The sequence below is a fragment of the Oncorhynchus gorbuscha genome, linkage group LG11 (genome assembly GCF_021184085.1).
Source record: "Oncorhynchus gorbuscha isolate QuinsamMale2020 ecotype Even-year linkage group LG11, OgorEven_v1.0, whole genome shotgun sequence".
NCBI lineage: Eukaryota > Metazoa > Chordata > Actinopteri > Salmoniformes > Salmonidae > Oncorhynchus > Oncorhynchus gorbuscha.
The window spans coordinates 52,530,925-52,552,743 of record NC_060183.1 but is presented as its reverse complement, the minus strand read 5'-3'; the positions used below and the strand labels follow the sequence as shown (position 1 = coordinate 52,552,743).

The window sequence follows — 21,819 nt, the reverse complement described above, 5'->3', positions numbered from 1 at the left end:
CCGGAGCTGACCTTCAGTCCAGAGCTGCCCTTCAGTCCTGAGCTGCCCCTCAGTCCGGAGCTGCCCCTCAGTCCAGCTGCCCCTCAGTCCAGTGGGGCCATTTAGTAGGGTTGCCAATACTAGGTCGGTGGCGAGGGTCGCCGTTCCTAGGATGCCACAAAAGCGGACTAAGACTATGGTGGAGTGGGGTCCACGTTCCGCGCTAGAGCCGCCACCGTGGACAGATGCCCACCCAGACCATCCCCTATGGGTTTAGGTTTGCGGCCGGGAGTCCGCACTTTTGGAGTGGGGGTTGGGGGTACTGTCACGCCCTGGCCTTAGTTATCTTTGTTTTCTTTATTATTTTATTTTGGTTAGGTCAGGGTGTGACATGGGAGATTTATGTGTTTTGTCTTGTCTATGGGTTTGTATGTTTATGGGGCTGTTTCCTGTCTTGGTCAATTGTAAATTGTATGTCTATGGTTGCCTAGACCCAAACTGTTACAGACCTATATCCATCCTGCCCTGCCTATCTAAGGTCTTCGAAAGCCAAGTCAACAAACAGGTCAATGACCATCTCGAAACCCACCGTACCTTCTCTGCTGTGCAATCTGGTTTCCGAGCCGGTCACGGGTGCACCTGAAGAGGAGGATGACTGAGGCAGCAGTGTTTAACAGGGTTCATTGCCTGTATCCTCTACGGATCCGCAGTCAAACGACCACCCCTCATCACTGTCAACGCTCCCTAAAACACTTCTGTGAGCAGGCTTTTCTAATCGACCTGGCCCGGGTATCCTGGAAGGATATTGACCACATCCTGTCAGTTGAGGGTGCCTGGTCATTCTTTAAAAGTAACTTTCTCACCATTTTAGATAAGCATGCTCCGTTCAAAAAATGCAGAACTAAGAACAGATATAGCCCTTGGTTCACTCCAGACCTGACTGCCCTCAACCAGCACAAAAACATCCTGTGGTGGACTTCAATAGCATCGAATAGTCCCCACGATATGCAACTGTTCAGGGAAGTCAGGAACCAATACATGCAGTCAGTCAGGAAAGCTAAGGCCAGCTTCTTCAGGCAGAAATTTGCATCCTGTAGCTCTAGCTCCAAAAAGTTCTGGGACACTGTAAAGTCCATGGATAACAAGAACACCTCCTCCCAGCTGCCCACTGCAGTGAGGCTAGGTAACACGGTCACCACCAATAAATCCATGATTATCGAAAACTTCAACAAGCATTTCTCAACGCCTGGCCATGCCTTCCTCCTGGCTACTCCAACCTCGGGCCAACAGCTCCGCTCCCCCCACAGCTACTCGCCCAAGCCTCTCCAGGTTCTCCTTTACCAAAATCCAGATAGCAGATGGTCTGAAAGAGCTGCAAATCCTGGACCCGTACAAATCAGCTGGGCTTAACAGTCTGGACCCTCTATTTCTGAAACTATCCGCCGCCATTGTCGCAACCCCTATTACCAGCCTGTTCAACCTCTCTTTCATATCGTCTGAGATCCCCAAGGATTGGAAAGCTGCTGCAGTCATCCCCCTCTTGAAAGGGGGAGACACCCTAGACCCAAACTGTTACAGACCTATATCCATCCTGCCCTGCCTATCTAAGGTCTTCGAAAGCAAAGTCAACAAACAGGTCACTGACCATCTCGAATCCCACCGTACCTTCTCCGCTGTGCAATCTGGTTTCCGAGCCGGTCACAGGTGCACCTCAGCCACGCTCAAGGTACTAAACGATATCATAACCGTCATCGATAAAAAACAGTACTGTGCAGCCGTCTTCATCGACCTTGCCAGGGCTTTCGACTCTGTCAATCACCATATTCTTATCGGCAGACTCAGTAGCCTCGGTTTTCTAATGACTGCCTTGCCTGGTTCACCAACTACTTTGCAGACAGAGTTCAGTGTGTCAAATCGGAGGGCATGCTGTCCGGTCCTCTGGCAGTGTCTATGGGGGTGCCACAGGGTTCAATTCTCGGGCCGACTCTTTTCTCTGTATATATCAATGATGTTGCTCTTGCTGCGGGCGATTCCCTGATCCACCTCTACGCAGACGACACCATTCTGTATACTTCCGGTACGTCCTTGGAAACTGTGCTATCTAACCTCCAAACGAGCTTCAATGCCATTACAACACTCCTTCCGTGGCCTCCAACTGCTCTTAAACGCTAGTAAAACCAAATGCATGCTTTTCAACCGTTCGCTGCCTGCACCCGCATGCCCGACTAGCATCACCACCCTGGATGGATCCGATCTAGAATATGTGTACATCTATAAGTACCTAGGTGGCTGGCTAGACTGTAAACTCTCCTTCCAGACTCATATCAAACATCTCCAATCTAAAATCAAATCTAGAGTCGGCTTTCTATTCCGCAACAAGCCTCCTTCACTCACGCTGCCAAACTTACCCTAGTAAAACTGACTATCCTACCGATCCTCGACTTCGGCAATGTCATCTACAAAATAGCTTCCAATACTCTACTCAGCAAACTGGATGCAGTTTATCACAGTGCCATCAGTTTTGTTACTAAAGCACCTTATACCACCCACCACTGCGACCTGTATGCTCTAGTCGGCTGGCCCTCGCTACATATTCGTCGCCAGACCCACTGGCTCCAGGTCATCTACAAGTCCATGCTAGGTAAAGCTCTGCCTTATCTCAGTTCACTGGTCATGATGGCAACACCCACCCGTAGCACGCTCTCCAGCAGGTGTATCTCACTGATCATCCCTAAAGCCAACACCTCATTTGGCCGCCTTTCGTTCCAGTTCGCTGCTGCCTGTGACTGGAACGAATTGCAAAAATCGCTGAAGTTGGAGACTTTTATCTCCCTCACCAACTTCAAACATCTGCTATCTGAGCAGCTAACCGATCGCTGCAGCTGTACATAGTCTATCGGTAAATAGCCCACCCAATTTTACCTACCTCATCCCGATACTGTTTATATTTATTTAATTTTCTGCTCTTTTGCACACCAATATCTCTACCTGTACATGACCATCTGATCATTTATCACTCCTGTGTTAATCTTCAAAATTGTAATTATTCGCCTACCTCCTCATGCCTTTTGCACACAATGTATATAGACTTTTTTTTCTTTTTTTTTTCTACTGTGTTATTGACTTGTTAATTGTTTACTCCATGTGTAACTCTGTGTTGTCTGTTCACACTGCTATGCTTCATCTTGGCCAGGTCGCAGTTGCAAATGAGAATTTGTTCTCAACTAGCCTACCTGGTTAAATAAAGGTGAAATGAAAATAAAAAAAATAAAAGAGGCAGCTGTCTATCCTTGTCTCTGATTGGGAACCATATTTAGGCAGTCATATTATTTGGGTATTTTGTGGGTGATTGTTTCCTGTGTCAGGGTTTTTGCCACACGGGACTGTTTCGTTGCCAGTTCACTTTATTATTTTGTAATTGTGTTCATGTTTAGTTTTTCTTATTAAAAACCATGGACACCTACCATGCTGCGTATTGGTCCGATCCTTGTTTCACCTCTTCCGAGGAAGAGGAGGAAATCTGCCGTGACAAGCTTTTGTGTATATCTGAAGCGGAAGGGGGTTAAAAGCTATGGTAAATTAAATCAAATTGTATTTGTCACATGCGTCAAATACAGCAGGTGTAGACCTGACAGTGAAATGCTTACTTACAAACCCTCAACCAACAATGCAATTAAGACATCATGGGAAAATCAAAAGAAATCAGCCAAGACCTCAGAAAAAAAGTGTAGACCTCCACAAGTCTGGTTCATCCTTGGGAGCAATTTCCAAACAACTGAAGGTACCACGTTCATGTGTACAAACAATAGTACGCAAGTATAAACACCATGGGACCACCCAGCCGTCATACTGCTCAGGAAGGAGACGCGTTCTGTCTCCTAGAGATGAGCGTACTTTGCTGCAAAAAATGCAAATCAATCACAGAACAACCGCAAAGGACCTTATGAAGATGCTGGAGGAAACAGGTACAAAAGTATCTATATCCACAGTAAAATGAGTCCTATATCGACATAACCTGAAAGGCTGCTCAGCAAGGAAGAAGCCACTGCTCCAAAACCGCCATAAAAAAGCCAGACTATGGTTTGCAACTGCACACGGGGACAAAGATCGTACTTTTTGGAGAAATCTCCTCTGGTTTGATGAAACAAAAATGGAACTATTTGGCTATAATGGCCATCATTATGTTAGTAGGAAAAAGGGGGAGACTTGCAAGCTGAAGATCACCATCCTAACCGTGAAGCACGGGGGTGGCAGCATCATGTTGTGGGGTGCTTCGCTGCAGGAGGAACTGGTGCACTTCACAAAATAGATGGCATCATGAGAAGGGAAAATGATGTGGATATATTGAAGCAACATCTCAAGACATCAGTCAGGAACTTAAATCTTGGTCGTAAATGGGTCTTCCAAATGGACAATGACCCCAAGCATACTTCCAAAGTTGTGGCAAAATGGCTTAAGGACAACACAGTCAAGGTACTGGAGTGGCTATCACAAAGCCCTGACCTTAATCCTATAGAACATTTGTGGGCAGACCTGAAATTCACCCAACTTATTGTGGGAAGCTTGTGGAAGGGTACCTGAAATGTTTGACCCAAGTTAAACAATTTACAGGCAATGCTACCAAATACTAATTGAGTGTATGTAAACTTCTGACCCATTGGGAATGTGATGAACGAAATAAAAGCTTAAATTCTCTCCTATTATTCTGATGTTTCATATTCTTAAAATAAAGTGTTGATCCTAACTGACCTAAGACAGGGAATTTTTACTAGGATTAAATGTCAGAAATTTTGAAAAACGGAGTTTAAATGTATTTGGCTAAGGTGCATGTAAACTTCCGATTTCAACTGTACATGGTTCATTCTGCCTCAGTCGATAATGTCACTGCTTTGCCCTTAGTAACGTGCACAGGATGGTAATTAGTATTTACAAAATGGAGATGACAGACATTTTAGTCATATGAGAGAATAGAGATTTTATATAATGTTATATAATGGTGTAAGCACCTTTGGTCATACATGAATATCATATGTAAACATTTAATCTTGAAAGATATCCAGATATTCTAACATGTTATCTCTACTGCCTTGCAGTATGGTATCGCATATAAACTACATGACTGCATTTGAGTAAATCTCTAACCTCTAAAAAAGAAAGAAGTCACTTTTAATTCTGATGACTGACGCATGCCGAGCATGGGTGTGGAGAGGCAAGAGTTAACTTCTCCTCTCTAAGAAAGGGGAGGGGAGAGAGAACCCTCGCTTTGCAAGCCTTTTAAATTCACTACTCCCCTGGGAACAGAGTAAACTCAGCTCATATACGCTGTGTGCTCTGCTGTCACAGTGTTTACATTTATGTTCATTTTAATTACGGCACAACCTTGTCGTTTTTAGTATAGGTTGGATTTAAACGCCAGAAAAACAAGGAAGTCACAATTTTTTTTATTTTTTTTTATCAAAGCTTCAGTATTGTCCAGTACATATAATATTGCAACCACGTTTTATTGAATAGATACGATTTTGAAAGAAATGGAGGTGCTCCTCCACGAGGATTTGGCAGCTTTGTCAGATTTGGATGAGCAAAGTTTGTTGGAATCCCTGAGTCAACGGTTCAGACAAGATCGCATCTATGTAAGTAACTTTACAAGTTCAGATTTATGTGCATGTGACTGCTGTGAAAAATATACAATTTGTTCCCCCATTACGAGGATATTTTGTATCTGACCAATGATTAAATGTTAACACTGAAACTGTTACGTTATTGTGATGAGACCATTACTGTGCTTCAGGTTATATCACTTTTGACACTACAGTACAATCCCTGGACACGATTTCCCCCCCCCCCCCCATGTTCTACCACGTCACCCATGTGTACACAGGACTCTGCACTCTGTAAAAATCCCTGTAATTTGATGTATTTTAATCTGCAACAAATCCCAACCAATCAAATATGTCAACCCTCAACATACTGACAGAACAGCTAGATTATCTAAATCTGTTTCAATGTATTTTATTACTTGACACGGCAGTAAACTCAACAGTGTTGAAGGGTTGGGATCAATGAATAACACACATAGGCAGTCTAGTGGAGGCTGCTGACGGGAGGCTGCCTCGTAATAATGGCCGGGAATGGAGTAAATGGAATGGTATCAAACACACCATTCCAGACATTATTATGAGCCGTCCTCCCCTCAGCAGCCTCCACTGATGCAGTCATATATCAACATTCCATTTGATTTCATGTCATTGTTGGCTGACAGAACAAAGAACTTTGCAGTGACACGAGTGGTGTTTGCCTTTGAATGTACAGCACACATTAATGACCCGCCAGCTGCATGTTCTTAATGTCGTAGTTCAGCCACGACTCTGTGAAACATAAAATAGATTAGGATAGAAATGATTAGGATATAAATGGCCTGATTTCTTTGGTGTTTCCATTTTTCAAGGAAGGAAAACCGGTTTACTCTGCTAATGTGTAAGGGAGGTTTTGTTAACAGCGGAGGCTCACAACCTGAACTGACTTCAGTTTGAAAGGGAAACACTTGAAAACCAGTTTAACCTTGTCATCATCTTTCTCGCTCTCTGTCTTCCACTGCCTATCTCTACCAGACCTACATTGGGGACATCTTGGTGGCCATAAATCCATTTAAATACCTTCCTCTGTATGAGAAAGAGGTAAGTACTCCTACAAGACAAATAACCTTTCAGCTGTGCTGGCAGATTTAGTCCTAAAAGCTGCCCTAGCTGTCCAATGACTCCCTATGACCTGGAAAACATAGAAGTTCCACCAAGTCTTTTCAAAGCATTTTACACTTAAGCTTGTCTTATGGATTTAACCAACACAACTGACCAGTAATTAGAAAAAATCGACTAAACTGTTTGTAGACAGTGGCTTTAGAGATGTTCCTCCTTCTATCTGTTCAGGTATCAGAGAGCTATAAGTACCATGAGAAGACCAAGCTACCTCCTCACATATTTGCTGTGGCAGACAGGGCCTACCAGTCCATGCTGGGACGGTTGGCCACAGGACCCCGAAACCAATGCATTGTGATCAGGTGGGTCCATTAACCGTCTACAGTAGTACTTTACTGAGCCAAGCTGTACTGCACCAGCCTGTCACACATCCACTATAATAGTTGCTGGAAACATGTTATAAAGGATAACGTGAACCAAAAATATCCATGCCGGCACAGTTTAGTTTGGGTTGGCACGATTGTGTCTAAAAGATATATAAGGTTTCCTGAACACCGCCCTAACGAATGGCAACAGATGCCAGTGACAGGTGTGTCTGCTTTGCTCAGGTCAGCGGTTACATTGACATGCCACTCCCAGTGCAGCAGCCTCTTAGCTGTGTTTGTTGTGCCTGCAGACCAGCAGGCCCAGGCTTGAGTCATGTCAACATGACCTTGCTGCTCTACACTGAAGCAGTAAATGGGTCTTGTGTAGACTCCTGGTGAGAACACAGATTTCCTTGTCTGCCTCTGGTGACCTTCATCTAGTGTGAAATATGGAACCCTTTAATTGCAGAGGGAAGAAAAACGTACTTCTGGCCATGTAGTGTATGTTGACACTTGCTCGTCGAACATCTCATTCCAAAATCATGGGCATTAATATGGACTCTTCTGGGAAGGATACCTAGTCAGTTGTACAACTGAATGCATTCAAATATCTTCTGCATTTAACCAACCCCTCTGAATCAGAGAGGTGTATGTCGATTAAGGCAGCCCCCCGCACATCAGGGGCAGAACGACAGATTGTTACATTATTGTATGCTGTCGCATTAATATTTCCCTTCACTGGAAATAAGGGGCCTATCCTGAACCATGAAAAAGAGACCCTGACCAGTATACCTCCTCCACCAAACATTCCAGTTGGCACTATGCATTTGGGCAGGTATCGTTCTCCTGGCATCTGCCAAACCCAGATTGGTCTGTTGGACTGCCAGATGGTGAAGCGTGATTCATCCCTCCAGAGAATGGGCTTCCACTGTTCCAGAGTCCAATGGTGGCGAGCTTTACATAACTCTAGCTGCCGCTTGGTGATCTTAGGCTTTTGTGCGGCTGCTCGGCCATGGAAACCCATTTCATGAAGATCCCGACAAACCATTATTGTGCTGACGTTGCTTCCAGAGGCATTTTGGAACTCTGTAGTGCGTGTCGCAACCGAGGACAGAATATTTTTACGAGCTGTACACTTCGGCAGTCCCGTTCTGTGAGCTTGTGTGGCCTACCACTTCACGGCTGAGCAGTTGTTGCTCCTAGAGATTTCCACATCACAATAGGGATGCAACGATACAGTGGGCCCACGATTCGGTATGTATCACAGTTTGTGGGCCACGGTAACGGTATAGTTTCTGTGTCTTTTTATATTCAAGTAAAAACATCACCCTTTAAACAATGAACTCTTTATTTTGCCTGTAGACAATTAAACTTTCCATTTATGTAAAATGGCAGCACTAGGCCTGGTTTCTGTCTCTACTGTAGGTAATCAAGGGGAGAAAAACATTCAAATTAAAAGTGCTTCTTAGCTTTGACGACCTGACCTGTAGGTGCTTTGCCTTCTCTATTTTAAATAAACAGGGTACATACTTGTATAGGCAATATTAAATGTAAAAATAACAAAGTGCAACATTAAGTTGGTACCCTATATGAGGTATCTATTACTTTATATCGAGGTTCTTCTGTAAAATGATAAGCATGTCAACATTCTCTGAAGCAAGACGAGAACGACTGCACTGACAATGTCCCCTGCGGTGGAGAGAACTTTCACTTGCAACAGAGGTTCCCAGGACACTCAGGCAAGTCTTGCAACATGGGGAAACTTTGACTGGTTTGTTTTCCACCACACAAAAGGATCAGCATCCACATTAAGGCAATCTGCTGCCTTGTATGAGGTGACCACCTCAATCATTTTGGAAAAGGGCTTGGTCTGTTCCTCTGCTTTGAAAAGCTCCCCAAATAACTCTGACATGGTGGTCTTCTTTTGAGGGGATAATGAGGGTTGAGTTTCTTCCTTTGTGGATGGCCCTGCTAGCACTGCTTGCAACTGCAAGAAAAATGGCAAATGTATTATTATTATTAAGTGTTTGTGACACACATCTCATCAAAAAACATCTCATCACATTTTAACGCACATGATAACAAAAATGATAAACAACATGAAAAATAATTTATAAATAGATCAAATACCTGATGTTCATGCTCCACAATCTCTTTGACGAGATCCTTGTACAGTCATGGCCAAAAGTTTTGAGAATGACAGTCTGTCCCTGATGTTTTTCCTGGAGAGAAGTGGCTTCTTTGCTGCCCTTCTTGACACCAGGACATCCTCAAAGTCTTTGCCTCACTGGGGGTGCAGATGCGCTCACACCTTCCTGCTGCCATTCCTGAGCAAGCTCTGTACTGGTGGTGCCCCGATCCCGCAGCTGAATCAACTTTAGGAGACGGTCCTGGCGCTTGCTGGACTTTCTTGGGCGCCCTGAATCCTTCTTCACAACAATTGAACTGCTCTCCTTAAAGTTCTTGATGTTCCGATAAATAGTTCATTTAGGCGCAATCTTACTGGGAGTAATATCCTTTCCTGTGAAGCCCTTTTTGTGCAAAGCAATGATTACTGCACACTTGCAAGTAAACATGGCTGAAAGAGGAAGAACAATGATTCCAAGCACCACCCTCCTTTTGAAGCTTCCAGTCTGTTATTCGAAATCAATCAGCATGACAGAGTGATGCTCCGACACATTGGTGCGGCTGGCTTCCGGGTTGGATGCACGCTGTGTTAAGCAGTGCGGCTTGGTTGTGTTTCGGAGGACGCATGGCTCTCGACCTTAGTCTCTCCCGATGACGTACGGGAGTTGTAGCGACGACAAGACGGTAACTACTAACACTTGGATACCACGAAATTGGGGAGAAGAATGTGGTAAAAATAAATAAAAAGAGCCTGTCACTCGAATATCGTAGCACTCTCGCTGTCTTTCTCTCTCTCTCCATCAACTCTATTCAAATTGCATCTAAAATGGTTCCAGATTGATATATAGCCCTATATATAAATGTCCTAGCCTACCTCTTTTCAGGTAATACATTCAATGCAGTATTTAGCTTATGTTTAGCTAATTTAATGATGGGTTATGCATAATAATCTTCTAATTTTAGCCTCTTGTCTTTTGCGCAGTAGGCACGCACCTGGGCTCCGCTGGCCGCTCTCCTTAAATGCTCCTCAGCTCTTGGAGTCCCATGCAGGAAAAGCTAGACTACATTCACTTGCTGGACAAAATGTTTATCATTTCTTATAGACTATTTGAAGAGGGATGCAAGCTCTTGTTTGCTAAATGTTAAATACAGCAGCCAATAGAACTCACAGGTAGTATGAAAGAGTGAACGTGCAATGACTGTAGGCTGTAGTCTTTTATTCAAACCCATAACCATTCAATCTTTGTGAAGAGAAGTCAAAGCCTTCTTCATCTATTAGTGAAGACAACAGAACTTATTTCATTTAACTGTTGAAGGCATGAAGCAACAATGGAGAGAGAGAGGTAGGCTAATAACATTAGGGGAAATATTATGAAAGGTGTATATATTCGTCAGCCTACTAATTATACAAACGGGCCCTATTATATTTTCAAAATCGCTAGCCTATACTTGTAACTTTCTAGGCCGCATGTGCTGCACCAGAATCACATGTTCTCTTCTGCTTCATCATGGTTTGAACGATGTGCGTAATTCACATTTATTTAATTTATTTACCCAAGACAACATGTACTGTAACTAGCTACATCTATGGGCTTTAATGTTTTTCTGTCATGTGTAATGTGCAGTAGCCTATATCATATATGTATTGGATAAAGGCACAATCATTTGGTCTTTTTGGGGCTTGGGCTCCATAAATGTATTTTAATGTAGGGCTCATAATGTATTTAATATATGGCTCATGTGGCATCAGGCTTGAATTTTCGTTCAAAGCTCTAGCTCTAATCAAATCCCTATTTATATGGTTTATAATGCTTTTGAAAGAAACATCTGGTTTTGGTGGGAAATATAGGGTTACCTGGAAGAAAATGGATTTATTCTTTGGATGGAACATTTGTGAAAATATTCAACCCTAGTAAGACTATTCTACTGCCACTGTCTCTCTATGGAGACTGCATGGCTGTGTGTTCGGGTGTGGCTGAAACGGCCGAATCCACAAATTTGAATGGGTGTCCACATACAATATAGATACAAATGTATTTCTGTTATATTCAAATTCAATTTTATTTGGCAAATGCGCCAAATACAACAGGTGTAGACCTTGAAGTGAAATACTTACAAGCCCTTAACCAACAATGCAGTTTTAAGAAAATACAAGAAAAAAAGTGAGATGAGAATAATAAATCATTAAAGAGCAGCAGTAAAAACAACAATACCGGGACTATATATAGGTGTTATTGGTACAGAGTCGATGTGCGGGGGCACTGGTGTCAAGGTAATTGAGGTAATATGTACATGTACAGTTGAAGTCAGAAGTTTATTTACACCTTAGCCAAATACATTTAAACTCAGTTTTTCACAATTCCTGACATTTAATCCTAGTAAAAATTCCCTGTCTTAGGTCAGTTAGGATCATCACTTTATTTTAAGAATGTGAAATGTCAGAGTAATGATAGAGTGATTTTCAAGAATTGCCTAAAACAATTTTAAGCTTGGGTAAAACGTTTCGGGTAGCCTTATACAACTTCCCACAAAGTTTTGGCCCATTTCCTCCTGACAGAGATGGTGTAACTGAGTCAGGTTTGTAGGCATTCTTGCTTTTTCAGTTCTGCCCACATATTTTCTATAGAATTGAGGTCAGGGCTTTGTGATGACCACTCCAATACCTTGACTTTGTTGTCCTTAAGCCATTTTGCCACAACTTCATGAAGTATGCTTGGGGTCATTGTCCATTTGAAAGACCCATTTGCAACCAAGCTTTAACTTCCTGACTGATGTCTTGATGTTGCTTCAATATATCCACATCATTTTCCTCCCTCATGATCCCATCTATTTGTGAAGTGCACCAGTCCCTCCTGCAGCAAAGCACCCCCACAACATGATGCTGCCACCCCCGTGCTTCACAGTTGGGATGGTGTTCTTCAGCTTGCAAGCCTCCCCCTTTGTCCTCCAAACATAAATGGTCATTATGGCCAAGCAGTTCTATTTTTGTTTCATCAGACCAGGGGCGATTTCTCCAAAAAGTATGATCTTTGTCCCCATGTGCAGTTGCAAACCGTTGTCTGGCTTTTTTATGGCGGTTTTGGAGCAGTGGCTTCTTCCTTGCTGAGCGGCCTTTCAGGGTATGTGGACTTATAGGACTCATTTTACAGTGGATATAGATCATTTTGTACCTGTTACCTCCAGAATCTTCACAAGGTCCTATGCGGTTGTTCTGTGATTGATTTGCATTTTTTGCAGCAAAGTACGCTCATCTCTAGGAGACAGGGGCATCTCCTTCCTGAGCGGTATGACTGCTGCGTGGTCCCATGGTGTTTATACTTGCATACTCCGGTTTGTACATATGAACGTGGTACGTTCAGGCATTTGGAAATTTCTCCCAAGGATGAACCAGACTTCTGGAGGTCTACAATTTATTGTCTGAGGTCTTGGCTGATATCTTTAGATTTTTTCCCATGATGTCAAGCAAAGAGGCACTGAGTTTGAAGGTAGGCCTTGAAATACATCCACAGGGACACCTCCAATTGACTCAAATGATGTCAATTAGCCTATCAGAAGCTTCTAAAGCCATGACAATCTTCTGGAATTTTCCAAGCTTTTTAAAGGCATAGTCAACTTGGTGTATGTAAACTTCTGACCCACTGGAATTGTGATACAGTGAAATAATCTGTCTGTAAACAATTGTTGGAAAAATGACTTGTGTTCAGCACAGAGTAGGTGTCCTAACCGACTTGCCAAAACTATAGTTTGTTAACAATAAATTTGTGGAGTGGTTGAAACACTTAGGTTGGAGTCATTAAAACTAGTTTTTGTAAACTTCTGACTTTAACTTTAGGTAGAGTTATTAAAGTGACTATGCATAGATGATAGAGATTAGCAGTGGTGTAAAAGAGGGAGTGAGGGCAATGCAAATAGTCTCTTTTAGCCATTTGATTAGCTGTTCAGGAGTCTTATGGCTTGGGGGTAGAAGCTGTTTAGAAGGCTCTTGGACCTAAACTTGGCGCTACGGTACCGCTTGCCATGCGGTAGCCCTGAGAACAGTCTATGACTAGGATGGCTGGAGTCTTTAACAATTTTAGGGCCTTCTTCTGACACTGCCTGGTATAGAGGTCCTGGATGGCAGGAAGCTTGGCCCCAGTGATGTACTGAGCCATAGGCACTATCTTCTGTAGTGCCTAGCGTTCAGTGGCTGAGAAGTTGCCATACCAGACAGTGATGCAACCAGTCCTCTCGATGGTGCAGCTGTAGAACCTTTTGAGGATCTGAGGACCCATGCCAAATCTTTTCAGTCTCCTGAGGGGGAATAGGTTTTGTCGTGCCCGTTCCATGACTGTCTTGGGTGTGCTTGGACCATGTTAGTTTGTTGGCAATGTGGATACCAGGGAACTTGAGGTCCTCAACCTGCTCCACTATAGCCCGTCGATGAGAATGGGGGCATGCTCGGTCCTCCTTTTCACAATCATGTCCTTTTGTCATGATCACTTTGAGGGAAAGGTTGTTGTCCTTGTACCTGATTGTCAGGTCTCTGATCTCCCTATAGGCTGTCTCATCGTTGTCTGATCAGGCCTACCACTGTTGTGCCATCAGCAAACTTAATGATGGTGTTTGAGTCGTGCCTGGCCATGCACTCATGAGTGAACAGGTAGCACAGGAGGGGACTGAGCACACACCCCTGAGGGGCAACCGTGTTGAGGAACAGCGTTGCGGATGTGTTGCTACCTACCCTTACTACCTGGGGGCGGCCCATCTGGAAGTCCATGATCCAGTTGCAGAGGGAGGTGTTTAGTCACAGGATCCTTAGCTTATTGATGAGCTTTGAGGGCACTATGGTGTTGAACGTTGAGCTGTAGTCAATGAATAGCATTCTCACATAGGTGTTCCTTTTGTCCAGGTGTGAAAGTGCAGTGTGGCGTACAGTAGAGATTGCGACATTTGTGGATTTGTTAGGGCAGTATGCAAATTGGAGTGAGTTTAGGGTTTCTGGGATAATGCTGTTGATGTGAGCCATGACCAGCCTTCCAAAGCATTTCATGGCTACAGATGTGAGTGCTACGGGTTGGTAGTCATTTAAGCATGTTACATTAGTGTTCTTGGGCACAGGGACTATGGTGGTCTGCTTGAAACATGTTGGTATTACAGACTCCGAAAGGGAGAGGTTGAAAATGACAGTGCAGACACTTGCCAGTTGGCCAGCGCATGCTCAGAGGACACATCCTGGTAATCCGTCTGGCCCTGCAGCCTTGTGAATGTTGACCTGTTTAAAGGTCTTACTCACATCGGCTGCGGAGAGCGTGAACACACAGTCGTCCGGAACAGCATATATTCTCATGCATGTTTTCGTGTTACTTACCTCGAAGCGAGCATAGAAGTGATTTAGCTCACCTGGAAGGCTCATATCACTGGGCAGCTCCCGGCTGTGCACCCCTTTGTTGTCTGTAATAGTTTGCAAGCCCTGCCACATCGACGAGCGTTTGAGCCTGTGTAGTGCGATTTGATCTTAGTCCTGTATTGACGCTTTGCCTGTTTGATGGTTCGTCGGAGATTATAGTGGGGTTTCTTATAAGCTTCCGGGTTAGAGTCCCGCTCCTTGGAAGCAGAAGCTCTACCTGTTAGCTCAGTGCGAATGTTGCATGTAATCCATTGCTTCTGGTTGGGATATGTACGTACAGTCACTTTGGGGACGACGTCATCGATGCACTTATTGATGAAGCCAGTGACTGATGTGGTGTGCTCTTCAATGCCATCGGAAGAATCCCTGAATGTTTTTCAGTCTGTGCTTGCAAACAGTCTTGTAGTTTAGCATCTGCTTCATCTGACCACTTTTTTTTTATAGACCGAGTCACTGGTGCTTCCTGCTTTAATTTTTGCCTGTAAGCAGGAATCAGGAGGATAAAATTAGGGTCAGATTTGCCAAATGGAGGTCAAGGGAGAGATTTGTGCGCATCTCTGTGTGTGTAAAGGTCGTCTAGAGTTTTTGTCCCCCTCTGATTTAAGTTTCCCTGCATTAAAGTCCCCGGCCATTAGGAGCGCGACCTCTGGGTGAGCATTTTCTTGTTTGCTTATGGCAGAATACAGCTCATTGAGTGCGGTTTTAGTGCCAGCATCGGTTTGTGTTGGTATGTAGACAGCTTCCAAAAATACAGATGAAATCTCTCTAGGTAGATAGTGTCGTTTACAGCTTATGCTCTACCTCAGGCGAACAAAACCTTGAGACTTCCTTAGATATCGTGCACCAGCCGTTGTTTACAAATATACATAGTTCCCGTGCTGGGACTTACCAGAGGCTGCAATTCTATCCTGCCAGTAGAGTATATAACCTGCCAGCTGTATGATATTAATAGCCATCGTTCAGCCACGACTTGGTGAAACACAAGATATTACAGTTTGTAATGTCTCGTTGGTAGGTTATACGTGCTTTCAGTTCGTCCCATTTATTAGCTAATATAGTATTAGTTAGCTAATAGTACGGATGGCAAAGGCAGATTAGCCACTCGTCGCCTGATCCTCACCCCGATCGGAAGACTTCCGGCGCCGACAGAGATGGCCGCTTCGCGTTCCTAGTTCCTAGGAAACTATGCAGTTTTTTGTTTTTTTTTGTGTTATTTCTTACATTTGTACCCCAGGTCATCTTAGGTTTCATTACATACAGTCGAGAAGAACTACTGAATATAAGATCAGCGTCAACTCACCATCAGTACGACCAAGAATATGTTTTTCGCGACACGGATCCTGTGTTCTGCCATTCAAACAGGACAACGGAATTGATCCCATGCAGCGACCCCCAAAAAAAACGACTCCGAAAAAGAGGGAAACGAGGCGGTCTTCTGGTCAGACTCCGGAGATGGGCACATCGTGCACCACTCCCTAGCATTCTTCTCACCAATGTCCAGTCTCTTGACAACAAGGTTGATGAAATCTGAGCAAGGGTAGCATTCCAGAGGGACATCAGAGACTAACGTTCTTTGCTTCACGGAAACATGGCTCACTGGAGAGACTCTATCGGAATCGGTGCAGCCAGCGGGTTTCTCCACGCATCGTGCCGACAGAAACAAACATCTTTCTGGTAAGAAGAGGGGCGGGGGCGTATGCCTCATGGCTAAATAGACATGGTGTGATGAAAGAAACATACAGGAACTCGAATCCTTCTGTTCACCTGATTTAGAATTCCTCACAATCAAATGTCGACCGCATTATCTACCAAGAGAATTCTCTTCGATTATAATCACAGCCGTATATACCCCCCCCCCAAGCAGACACATCGATGGCTCTGAACAAACTTTATTTGACTCTTTGCAAACTGGAATCCATTTATCCGGAGGCTGCATTCATTGTAGCTGGGGATTTTAACAAGGCTAATCTGAAAACAAGACTCCCTAAATTTTATCAGCATATCGATTGCGCAACCAGGGGTGGAAAAACCTTGGATCATTGTTACTCTAACTTCCACGACGCATATAAGGCCCTACCCCGCCCTCCTTTCGGAAAAGCTGACCACGACTCCATTTTGTTGATCCCTGCCTACAGACAAACTAAAACAAGAAGCTCAATGGCTCAGACACGAGGCATGTGGCAGGGTCTACAGTCAATAATATATAATAATATATATGCCATTTAGCAGACGCTTTTATCCAATCACGGACTACAAGAAGAAATCCAGCCAGTCACGGACCAGGATGTCTTGGTCCCAGGCAGACTAAATAACTTTTTTGCCCGCTTTGAGGACACTACAGTGCCACTGACACGGCCTGCAATGGAAACATGCGGTCTCTCCTTCACTGCAGCCGAGGTGAGTAAGACATTTAAATGTGTTAATCCTCGCAAGGCTGCAGGCCCAGACTGCATCCCCAGCCGCGCCCTCAGAGCATGCGCAGACCAGCTGGCCGGTGTGTTTACGGACATATTCAATCAATCCCTATACCAGTCTGCTGTTCCCACATGCTTCAAGAGGGCCACCATTGTTCCTGTTCCCAAGAAAGCTAAGGTAACTGAGCTTAACGACTACCGCCCCGTAGCACTCACTTCCGTCATCATGAAGTGCTTTGAGAGACTAGTCAAGGACCATATCACCTCCACCCTACCAGACACCCTAGACCCACTCCAATTTGCTTACCGCCCAAATAGGTCCACAGACGATGCAATCTCAACCACACCGCACACTGCCCTAACCCATCTGGACAAGAGGAATACCTATGTGAGAATGCTGTTCATCGACTACAGCTCGGCATTCAACACCATAGTACTCTTCAAACTCGTCATTAAGCTCGAGACCCTGGGTCTCGACCCCGCCCTGTGCAACTGGGTACTGGACTTCCTGACGGGCCGCCCCCAGGTGGTGAGGGTAGGCAACAACCTCTCCACCCCGCTGATCCTCAACACTGGGGCCCCACAAGGGTGCGTTCTGAGCCCTCTCCTGTACTCCCTGTTCACCCACGACTGCGTAGCCACGCACGCCTCCAACTCAATCATCAACTTTGCGGACGACACAACAGTGGTAGGCTTGATTACCAACAACGACGAGACGGCCTACAGGGAGGAGGTGAGGGCCCTCGGAGTGTGGTGTCAGGAAAATAACCTCACACTCAACGTCAACAAAACTAAGGAGATGATTGTGGACTTCAGGAAACAGCAGAGGGAACACCCCCCCCCCCCCCCCTATCCACATCGATGGAACAGTAGTGGAGAGGGTAGCAAGTTCCTCGGCATACACATCACAGACAAACTGAATTGTTCCACTCACACAGACAGCATCGTGAAGAAGGCGCAGGCTGAAGAAATTTGGCTTGTCACCAAAAACACTCACAAACTTCTACAGATGCACAATCGAAAGCATCCTGGCGGGCTGTATCACCGCATGGTACGGCAACTGCTCCGCCCACAACCACAAGGCTCTCCAGAGGGTAGTGAGGCCTGCACAATGCATCACCGGGGCAAACTACCTGCCCTCTACACCACCCGATGTTACAGGAAGGCCATAAAGATCATCAAGGACATCAACCACCCGAGCCACTGCCTGTTCACCCCGCTATCATCCAGAAGGCGAGGTCAGTACAGGTGCATCAAAGCTGGGACCGAGAGACTGAAAGAAGCTGTTTATCTCAAGGCCATCAGACTGTTAAACAGCCACCACTAACATTGAGTGGCTGCTGCCAACACACTGACACTGACACTGACTCAACTCCAGCCACTTTAATAATGGGAATTGATGGGAAATGATGTAAATATATCACTAGCCACTTTAAACAATGCTACCTTATATAATGTTACTTACCCTACATTATTCATCTCATAAGCATACGTATATACTGTACTCTATATCATCGACTGCATCCTTATGTAATACATGTATCACTAGCCACTTTAACTATGCCACTTTGTTTACATACTCATCTCATATGTATATACTGTACTCTATACCATCTACTGTATCTTGCCTATGCTGCTCTGTACCATCACCATCACTCATTACTTATCATTCATATATCCTTATGTACATATTCTTTATCCCCTTACACTGTGTATAAGACAGTAGTTTTGGAATTGTTAGATTACTTGTTGGTTATTACTGCATTGTCGGAACTAGAAGCACTAGCATTTCGCAACACTCGCATTAACATCTGCTAACCATGTGTATGTGACAAATAAAATTTGATTTGATCTCCTTCTGTGAAATCTCAGTTTCTTTCTCCAGCGAATGACGGGGATGAGGGCCTGTTCGGATGTTTGGAGTATATCCTTCCCATCCGACTAATTAAATAAAAGTTATTTGTCCAATTAGAGGTGATTAATTGCTGTTCTGATGTCCAGAACCTCTTTTCGATCATAAGAGATGGTAGCAGCAACATCATGTACAAAATAAGTTACAAACAAACGAAAAAACAAACAAAATAGCACTGTTGGTTCCGAGCCAATCAAACGTCAGCCATCCTTTATGGCGCAGATTAACACTAGTGATAAATGATCAGATGGTCATGTACAGGTAGAGATATTGGTGTGCAAAAGAGCAGAAAAGTAAATAAAAACAGTATGGGGATGAGGTAGGTAAAAATGGGTGGGCTATTTACAGATAGTGGAGGATATTTTGTACTGTACTTTGCGGATGTTTGCTCACCCCTGCTGCAGGCTACAGCGTCTCCTGTTTTTTAAATGTAGGTGTAGGGATTTTAATACTGCAATTTCACTTAGTCATTTCCATGAAAGTGAAACATATGCAACCTTCATGTTAATGTTTCATTCATGTTTGTCAAAAGCCACGTCTTATCCCTTTTCTCTAAGATAAAATGTTCTTGAAATTGCAGAACTGGTATTGCAGACGTTTACAGGATATACACTGAGTGTACAGAACGTTAGGAGCACCTTTCTAACATTGAGTTGCACCCTCTTTTGCCGTCGGTACAGCCTCAATTCGTCGGGGCTCTGCAAGGTGTCAAGCATTCGTCGGGGCTCTGCAAGGTGTCAAGCATTCCACAAGGACTCTGCAAGGTGTCAAGCATTCCACAAGGACTCTGCAAGGTGTCAAGCATTCCACAAGGACTATGCAAGGTGTCAAGCATTCCACAAGGACTCTGCACGGTGTCAAGCATTCCACAAGGACTCTGCAAGGAGTCAAGCATTCCACAAGGAGGCTGTTCCATGTTGACGCCAATGCTTCCCGCAGTTGTCAAGTTGACTGGATGTCCGTAGGGTGGTGGACCAATTTTGATACACGGGAAACTGTTGAGCGTGACAGGTTGATGGATAAGCTTTTGTTGAAACCATATAGAACCTACAATAAAGGTGAGATGTTGCTCTGTTTCACATGCATGGAAGCTCGTGGATCCATCTGAAAAGAGGGGTGCTTTATATAAATGCATGAATGCAAGATTGGAAGGACTTGTGTACGGTTGTTGGTTGTATAGTATTTGGCTGTTTTGTTTTTTCAAGCACATGCTTACCAGCAGCCTCCGCAGTGGTTGAATGGGGCCAGTCGTCCCGTGTTACAGCGCTGTCACTGATGGATGAGCCGGTCAGGGTGGGGGGGTGGGGGGCTGGATGAGGCCAATAGTTGCTTGTGGTAACAAGGAACGAATGTGATTGACAACTTACTGTACCATGACTTATACAATGATAGGGAGAGAACACCCACCTAAATGCATAGGTATACCCACACATTAGCTAGTAAATAACACCTCTATTTTTAACAATGAGAAAGGGTCCGACAAAGGGAATGTATGTCTCATAGGTAAAATATCTATTTTATAACATGTTTGTCTCATTTCATTGGAGACAATAAACATGCTAAAGAGTTGCAATGGAGTCTAGACTCTAATGTAAATGTAAATGTAAATGGGATAAGGAAGTAATTCATTCAACAGCCAGGCATTGTCAGTTCTCCCAGGATTTTGAACTATGAATGGAGTTCTTGGGCTTGCAGTTGGGGAATGTAGAGAGTTCTGAAGCAAACATCATGCAGAAAGTCAAAACTTGAGGCTATACTGGAAAAACAACCAGCGACGATGTCATGGAAACATGCCCAGCATTGAAATGAAAAAAGGTCTATCTAAACATCTATTAGTAAAATGCCATTTGCAATCAGAGCTTATCACAAAAGCCCTAGGCCATGCTTGGCTTTCTCCCCTTGGCAGGAAGCAGCATGGTGGCATCAACAGAGTGCACATTTGCAAGTCCTATTGCTCATGCAAAACCCTGCACTGGTTTTCAAGTATTACTCATGTGTACAGCTTATGAATTTGGTAGAGACATATCAAGCTCCTGCAATTTGGCTGCCAAATGTCTTTCTAATTATTGGTCACTATAAACCTGAAAAGGTAGGATGACGTTCTGAGCTGATATTGTAGTGATATTGTGTTATCTGTGCCAAATTTAATCTTACAGTCACAGTGTTCAAAAGGTGTATATAGAGCCCTCCACTAATATTGGCACACTTTGTAAATATGAGCAAAACGGGCTGTGAAGAAAATGTCTGCTGTTTGTCCTCTTGGTCTTTCATTCAAAATATTCACAAAAATCTAACCTTTTAATTGAAGTGTAATGATTCAAATAAATGTGAAAAGTTTCTGTGTGCCACATTCTTATGAGTAAAAATCTAACTGAAGTATATTCGCATTCATATTTTATGTTCACCTGAGTGGTTAGGAATCCTTAAGTGTTAAGCCATGACTTCCTGTTTCACTGGGGTATATAAATGAGATGTGACAGGCCAAGTTTCCATAGTCATCCATCACTATGGGAAAGACCCGAGAATACAGTAATGATGTGTGACAAAAGGTTGTTGAGCTGCACAAATCAGGAAATGGCTATAAGAAAATGGCTCAACGGTTGAAAATGCCCATTTCCAATATCGGGGGAATAATTAAGAAGTTTAAAGCAACTGGAGATGTTAACAATCGCCCAGGAAGAGGATGTGTGTCTATATGATCCCACGCACAGTGAAGAGGATGGTTAGATTGGCCAAAAAATCTCCATGGATCACAGTTGGAGAATTGCAGACGTTAGTTGGGTGTTGGGGTCAGAAAGTCTCAAACTACAATTAGACAACGCCTACATAACCACAAGTTGTTTGGGATGGTTGCCATAAAAAAGCCTTTGCTGTCATCAAACAACAAACTCAAGCGCCTACAGTTTGCCAAATGTTACTGGAACTTTCAATGGGACCGGATTCT

General features: G+C 44.0%; 1 protein-coding gene across 3 annotated transcripts in view; it reads left to right on the top strand.

The window, feature by feature from the left end:
• Positions 1–5,262: 5,262 nt before the first annotated feature.
• LOC124048912 (myosin-IIIb-like) overlaps positions 5,263–21,819 on the top strand; it is a 58,191-nt gene continuing 41,634 nt past the window's right edge. For 2 of the 3 annotated variants that reach the window (XR_006841326.1, XM_046370085.1), the window contains exons 1-3: positions 5,263–5,609; positions 6,588–6,653; positions 6,903–7,033. Coding sequence is in view for 1 of the 3 variants with exons in the window: in XM_046370085.1 (XP_046226041.1) it covers positions 5,508–5,609; positions 6,588–6,653; positions 6,903–7,033 (299 nt within the window). In the remaining 2 variants the exon portion in view is untranslated. Of the gene's footprint in view, positions 5,610–6,587; positions 6,654–6,900; positions 7,034–19,555; positions 19,934–21,819 lie in introns of those variants that run through there. The other variant, XM_046370086.1, reaches the window with a different exon arrangement.